Source organism: Branchiostoma floridae, chromosome 10 (genome assembly GCF_000003815.2).
Source record: "Branchiostoma floridae strain S238N-H82 chromosome 10, Bfl_VNyyK, whole genome shotgun sequence".
NCBI classification, from domain to species: Eukaryota; Metazoa; Chordata; class Leptocardii; order Amphioxiformes; family Branchiostomatidae; genus Branchiostoma; species Branchiostoma floridae.
Window position 1 is genome coordinate 2,217,942 of NC_049988.1, and position 7,424 is coordinate 2,225,365.

General features: G+C 43.0%; 1 protein-coding gene across 3 annotated transcripts; it reads left to right on the forward strand.

Moving 5' to 3' along the window:
- Positions 1-236: 236 nt before the first annotated feature.
- On the forward strand, positions 237-4,460 carry LOC118423786. 3 transcript variants are annotated; one of them, XR_004832114.1, is made up of 3 exons: positions 237-738; positions 1,332-2,006; positions 2,884-4,460. XR_004832114.1 is itself a non-coding variant. In XM_035832010.1 (3 exons), the coding sequence occupies exons 2-3, from the start codon at positions 1,379-1,381 to the stop codon at positions 2,952-2,954; spliced, it is 375 nt and encodes a 124-aa protein (XP_035687903.1). In that variant the 5' UTR covers positions 237-738; positions 1,332-1,378; the 3' UTR covers positions 2,955-4,460. The 3 variants fall into 3 exon arrangements, 2 of the variants coding, with proteins under 2 accessions (XP_035687903.1, XP_035687904.1); XM_035832010.1 differs by having other exon boundaries at positions 1,332-1,682; XM_035832011.1 differs by lacking the exon at positions 237-738 and having other exon boundaries at positions 974-1,682.
- The last annotated feature ends 2,964 nt before the right edge of the window (positions 4,461-7,424 follow it).

Sequence of the window (7,424 nt, forward strand, 5' to 3'; positions counted from 1 at the left end):
AAATCAGCTGTGTAATGGCCAGGAATATACAAAAAAATTGCAGCATGCTAAACCTGCCAGAAACACGAGAATTCACAGTAACTGAAGTTAAAGGAGACAATGGAAAACAGTGGAAATGGACCTCTTCACAGTATACCAACAATGGTGCCTGCTTGTAGTAGAATACTAACCTTGATGAAATGTTGTGTTTAGAACTATGTATCGGTTAACAAGATAAAAAAAATTGTTTCTAGCTACATATAATATCTATGACATAACAATACGTTTATTTCCTGGCGGACAATACGTTATAAGTCAGTTGAAGGTAATTCTATCCGCAGTGTACACGTTTTCTCACTGTTTCTATCTTGCTATCTCTTATATTCTGCATGGATGATCTACAAGCTTGGTGTCTCGACTACAAGAGGAAAATTGAGTCAAAGATACAGCCTCATCCCTCAACATACTGCTTAATTTGGAATGGTGGGACAAAGTCATCCTCCCCTTACAGTGTTATCAACGTCTCGTGGTTCCCGGATTCCCCCAGTTTACGCGTCGACAGTTCTACGTTCATAGAGCAGCTTACATGGTGTATTCTGGTAGACTAGATCTACAAAATCTACATGTTTGCCATCGCTGTCACTCTCCCCTCTACCATCATCTGTCTTAGGAGACATAGTCAGTTAACAAGTGAAAGGCAACAGGAGTGTAACAGTCACGGAGACAAGCCAGATTGTATTTTTGAGTAGAGTAGGCAAGGTAAGACTACAATTTCTTTCTCAGTCTGTATCTGTAAGGATTCGGTTGGAGATTATTCTGCACCACCAGTATGAATGTTCCACTGGACGCAATTCATGCACCGCGAACATTTCTGTATTTACAGATTATTGTGGTACTAGCATTTTGTGGTATTGCATCTTTTAGTCAAACCGCAGGCACTTTATAACATGTTTCGTGGTTCCCGGATTCCCCCAGTTCACGCGTCTAAGATGTTGTAACATCCTCCCTGGATATCGGTATGCGAATTTCGTAATACGGATAAAACGTCATTGATTTAACATACTATAATGTAAAGAAATGGTAGGAAAATTGTATTGTCTTAATCTTCTGTGAAGTAGCTTTAACGTTGGTTCATTCAGCGCATTTGATGAAATCTGTTGAAACATCATCAGGCTCATTTCTACAAAATAATTAGACAATTGAAAATCTGAATGGAACGTCCATAGTTCCATCAATCCCCCTGTAAACTAAAACTATGCAGTCTCAAAGCAGATGTTTAAAATCAGTTGAAAGCTAGATAAGACTGGTTGGTTTGATCGCTGGCCTGAAATGTGCTGACATTGTGTCCACAGAGGCTGTGGCTCCAAAGAAGGCGCCAAAGAAGACTGCGAAGGAGAAGATGACTGTGCAGAAGAGTTCTGCCACACAGAAGAGTAAGAAGGCGAAGAAGACTGCGAAGGAGAAGACGACTGTGCAGAAGAGTTCTGCCACACAGAAGAGTAAGAAGGCGAAGAAGACTGCGAAGGAGAAGACGACTGTGCAGAAGAGTGCTGCCACACAGAAGAGTGAGGAGAAGGATGCTGCAGAAGAAGCATCCGCAGTAGAGGCAGCAGCTGAAAAACACCCTTTCATGCTGTTTCCTCAGTGTCACATGAAGTATTCGCACGCTGGTCTGATTGATGCGGAGGCTATAGATGAGCTGGGTAAGAATTCAGATAAAAACAATAATACCGCAACGGGTTGACCGACAGCTCTCAGGACAAGCTTGTTGGAATCGACACATAACAATGACATACCAGAACTGCAATCGTTTTCTGTGGTCTGTTCTGATTACGAAATCTTACAAGTTCTTGTTCCGATTATTTTTCTTCTAGACCTTGATGTCCATTGGATGCCCCACATAACGCCATACATAGCAAATTATGGTCCAACCAAATCTTACTGGATGTACATATACGAGAGAATGAACCATTTCCTGTCGGAGAGGGCGACAAGTAACAAGCATCCAGAGGCTGCAGCAGTATCGAGTAGATATATTCCTGGTTTCTTATTACATTTTACACTATATTAGCAACTCGTGTAGTTGGACTGTGTTGAATGTATTGTATCGTTTACACTGGTGACGAGTGTGACGAGGTCCTGAGATTTGAAAGGCGTGGACCTAACATGTCTACCAGAAACACCAATAGGAAACAAATACCTTTTCACAGCGACAGATTACTACACCAAGTGGGTGGAAGCCTTCCCAATCAAGTCAAAGTCTGCCAATGAAGACTTCTATCTGCACGGGGCTGTGGGTGCAATTCTAACCGATCAGGGCAAAATAACCGGGGGACTGACCACGCAGCAACAGGACAGTTTGTCAAAAATCAATCATATGTACTGCAATCTCCATGCACTTATTGGATTTGCAACATATGCAGATGCAGCCCTTACTGAGCTTGAAACAAAAGTGTGGTGGCAAAGAGATGGGCCGCTGGGCGTGGCGGATCTTCGCGAGTTCCAAGATAAGAGTGGAAAGACTGCGCCACACAAAGGCTCACCATGTTCTGCCTTTGGGCCAGAGGGAAGCCAAATTCAGACATTCAAGGATTTTCTACACTTGTCCTTTACGTCCGTTGATGGTGAGGAGGTGCAGAACAAGAAGAGCCTTGTCAAACTGATTTCGTTCCGTGCAAACCGGTTCAACATCGTGTTTCAAGCCGCTGCAGCAGTGTACCACCACAAAGAAGATATCCGGATATTGTTTGAAGAGGGGTTCGTGAAGGCGTGTACAGAATTCTATAAATTATTTTCTACCTAGAATACTCAGGAACCAGATGGGATGTATTTTACATTGCACATTTAAGGGTCTCATTAAATCCAATGCTTACAACTAATAGCAACTGCTTTTTTTTTCAACAGGACTATGGTGGCCACTTGCCAAACACCCTTTGCTTGCAGCTGGACAACTCTGCAAAAGAATGCAAGAATAAGTTCATCATAGCTTTCTCTGTGTGGCTTGTAAAGCTCGGAATTTTCAAAAAGGTACACTTTCACAGACACAAAGACTCTATAACTTTGTTCTAAGGCTAATGCATTGAATGTAATACGAAAATCCAAAGTAAACATTGTAGCAGGCATGTAATGTAAGTTTGCTCTCTTAGTCTTTGTCTATCATTTATATGATTTCAAATTACATTGTAACACATGACAGCTGGATTGTAGTTTTGCAAATCTTAAAGTTTACAGCCATTCCTGGGAAAATTTTTACTTCTTTGCATTTCCAGGTGACCCTTCTTGGTGATGATTGCAATATGTGAAATCAATAAGCAGTGTACTGACTCATAAGACTTAATATCATGATGTATGAGTTACATGTACCAAAAATCTTAATTTAAGGTTGATGATAATGTGACATGAAAGGAATTATGCCATCATTTTACACTTGTTCTTTTCCATTGATTGTAGGTCAACCTTGGGTACTTGATGCCTGGGCATACCCACGAGGACGTGGATCAGCTTTTTAGCAGGATTTCAGTGCACTTGCAACACAATGATGCCTCCACACTTCCTGACCTTTCTAGGTCCTGACCATTAGGTCAAGCTACAGCCCTGAGCCAGAATGCAGGTACAGTACTCAAAATGCATTGTCTAAATGCTTACAGAACAGCATTATTTCTTGACAAATTAAGAAACGTACAGCAGCAGAGGACCTTAAGATATTGACAAGTACTTGGTGAATTTTACATTGTTTGGATACAAAACTTAAAACAGCAACTAACAGATTGTGATTCTAAATTTGTCAAAAATGCTCATCTTCATTGCTCCAACCTGCTAATTTGCTCTTCACAATGTTGTATGCTACTTAAACAGAGGATTTTCTCACGGATGAAGTACTGGAGGAGGTACGGACGCCTCCCCCACTCTTCTCCGCGGCAAAAGTCTTGGCGGCGTTGAACTCCTTAGAAGAGAAAGCTAAAGTTGTCAACCATGTTAACATTCCGACGTTCACTGCTACGGTGAACGAGACCAAAGTTTATTTTAGGCACTGACTATATGCAAATCCCTGACAGACGGGTTCGTGTGTCCTTTGGGGGCACTCTACTACTCTATAATTGAGGGGCTCCAATTTATCCTGGCCAAATTGGCCATGATTTTCAACAGTTCGGTCAACACCATCACCCATGCCAAGCATTTACTGTCTAAAATCAATACCACGGGGGAAGGGGCTGGCAGCAAAAAACTCTTCAACGAGCTGCTGGAGTCGTACAGAGAAGAGGAGCAAACTGCTGTTACGAACAGTAAAATCAGACACAGTACGCAAAGTTCTTGGAATGGATCTCTGCTGTCGCAATAAGCGTTCAGCCTTGTATACAAAGTCAATGCTCAAGGATAAAAGGTCAATCTACTTCAGTGCGCCCGCCAGAGATGAGTGGATTAATCAAAACCTTGCAAACTTTCAGATCGGTGAAGACAGAATGCAGCTCCAGTTTAACGTGGACAGGACTAAGTATGTCGAAACGCGTAGTGTAGACCGTATGGCATCGACAAGAACGCTTATTACAAACACCTGAAAGACTTCAAGTTGGGACTCAAGGCGTGGACGGTCCTTGTCAAGTAAATGTATTAGCGTGGTCGTGTGGTTCGGCCAGTATGCGGCAAGCCATGGCGATGACATGCCCCACAAGAGGGAAATCTGATACTAGAATATCCACCAAAGCTTGCTTCAAACCACGTGGCGATGGCGTCGCCGATGCGATAAAGACAGTAGCTGAGACCATGAAACGCCTAGGGAGCAGCGGGAACCATCTGATTCGGTCTGCCCCACGAAATTGGCTTGTTCGTGTATCAATATGCCAAATTGCGCATGCTTCAGTTTTATTTGGACTTCATGGGAAAGGTTGTAGACGTTTACTGTGACGGGGGGGGGGGGGGCTCTCAGGTAATTTTGTTTGAATGTTCTTGTTGTTGTGTAATTTAGGGCAATTTTTTTATTGGCGTTTGACTCGGGCTTTCGACTCGTGCGAGGAAGGAAGACAGAGCCAACGTTAAGAGAGATCCTGGGGTACAAGCCTCCACGACGCGAGCGCCTTGACCGCTTAGGCAATCTGTCACAAGTGAAATTTGACTCTGGATGTAGAGACGGTCAGTGTACCCTCTCTGACGACACTTCATAAAATAGCATCAAGAGGAACATCAAGGAGTCACCTGAAAGAAATCAATGACCAACTAGAACTTCGTAAGAACCGGGATACAGAGAATTTGTCAAAATAGTCCAACAGTAGTCCTTATTTTATGGTACGTTTCCTCTGGAGTTGTCAACACTTATTATGCAATTTCCTCAATTATTTTCCAGTATGACGAGAGTCACCCCAAACACAGACAGGAACGACTGTTTGAGTGCTAAGCCCAGACTTGCAGTTTGGGTCTGACGGGATGTCGGTGGAGCACACTTGACTTTTTAACTGAACTTGACACGGAATTCTCGTGAAGTTCGCAAGATATGCTAGTAAATAACAGTCTCCTACCTAAAACACTTTAAATCATTTTCCCGCCCTTAATAGGAAATGAAGGAGTTCGGCCCAAAACTTGCCCTCATAGAGGGCAAGTTGGATAAGCTGGACACAATCGAGAGAAAATTGGACTGGCTTACCGACAAGGTCAAGAAGCCGAAGAGTAAGGTAGGCGCGCGTAGAAGCCTCAAACTACAACCAAACATACTTTGCTTAACTTCTATTCTATTGGCATTGGCTTAAGTTGAACGGCCCTTTCATCACAATGTCCTGTCGTTAATTCTGTTACCCATTTATTTTTCGCAGGGCACGCCAAGGTGGCACCTCCCTCCGCCCCAGGGGCTGGGAGAGGGGACCTGCAGCTGGAGTCACCATCTGGCAGCCGGGGCTTGATAGGAAGCGCTGCTTTGGGTGGGGCGATCAGGGGGGCTTTGACTTTCGTAAACGAGCCCGAGTTGCGGGAGATCGGAGCCTCACCCACACAGCACCCTATCGAGCCCCGGTCCTTCACCGACATGGACAGGAACTTGGAGACTCAGTCCACTCACTCTCAGGAGTCTCAGGACAGCCCCGGCACTAGCAGCAGTGCCGCCACGCAGCCCAGCAGCCAGCCAATGGGTACGAAATCTAGTATTAAAGCCAACCACACGATGGTTCTGAGTCAGACGGCCTAGTGGACTTTCTACATGTAGGGACCAGGCTAGTGATGTTGGAGCGAAGATATTTGAAGTGTTAACATGTTTTAAACTTTATTCAGTATACACGTGTTGTTGTTTACCTCTTACCACGGATTCTTAATGCAGTCAAATTGTTGTTACACCATCTTAGGCTATCTTTTTTGATGAAATAAAAGTTCGGTTATTTCATAGACATACGACTTCTAGCTAGCAGACATGTTGTGCGTCAATCCAGTTACGCACCTGTATTGTATAAGTTACGGTTACAATTGCTGTTATTGTTCAGAGGCTTGTCCTTATGCGAAGCCTGTTATTGCAATTCTATAGGTTATTTAGCTAGGATCTCCTGTACTAGAGTTGGATCGCAGCCAAATGTGGTGACAGAATTTTCTCAACGCTTTCAGTGGAAATGTTAGTTGCCATGTACACTGTGATATATTCTGATGGCAGTCACGCAGATGTTCCGCTGTTATTACTCGCTGACTTACCAGTTGACATTACTTTAAGCTATCTTATTTTTCCTGCCTATAGGCAAGTGCCTTCTATGTAGGATGGAGACTAAGTTTATGAAGAATTGACTCTCCCAAATATTTCCCATGTCATGGTTTGAGGCTGTTAAGTCGAAAATCGAAAGTATAGATTTGTAAAGAAGCTCAAATGCTCCACTATTTCTTTATATGGGTTTACAGAAGTACCTAAGCTTTTACATTATACCGTTAATTATCATGGTTGCTTTTTTCCTAAAGCTCGGGCGCATTGCCCGAGCTTTATGAATAAAACACACCTTCTGTTTCCGCCAAACTTGAATGGTTCGAGTAATTCTAGCATGTGATTTTAAAGCCTTGCTCGGAAGTGAAAAAAATACTTTGCGATATGTGTTGATGTATTTGTGTTCCATGAAGCGCTGGCTGCGAAACAAGATGACAAACATGGTGAAGGACCGACAGCCCACGAAGAAACGCAAGATCAATTCTAATCCCAAGCGCCGCAGCAGTGCTTTTGATTTGTTCAAAAGTGATTTCTTCACATGTATTTAATGGCATTTGACGAAGTTTTAAAGATTTCATCACTGGTACCTCGGCTATTTGCATTCAATGTACCGCACCATATGTAGAAAATGTCTACTAACTTGCAATATATATTGTAAGCTTCATGAGAGGTGTACAAATTTGCACCTTCAAAACCAATGATCACTGCTATCTCCTAGCATAATAATTTTTCACCAACCATTCTTAGTTCATTGCCTGTGGTCAAATGGCCTTGCAAGGAACAA

What these genes read in the sequence shown, in the direction of transcription:
- LOC118423786 (XM_035832010.1), top strand. Translation starts at nt 1,379, where the DNA reads ATGACTGTGCAGAAGAGTTCTGCCACACAGAAGAGTAAGAAGGCGAAG. An exon ending in GGAGGCTATAGATGAGCTGG is followed by an intron (nt 1,683 to 2,883) that starts GTAAGAATTCAG and finishes TTTTTTCAACAG; the next exon opens with GACTATGGTGGCCACTTGCC.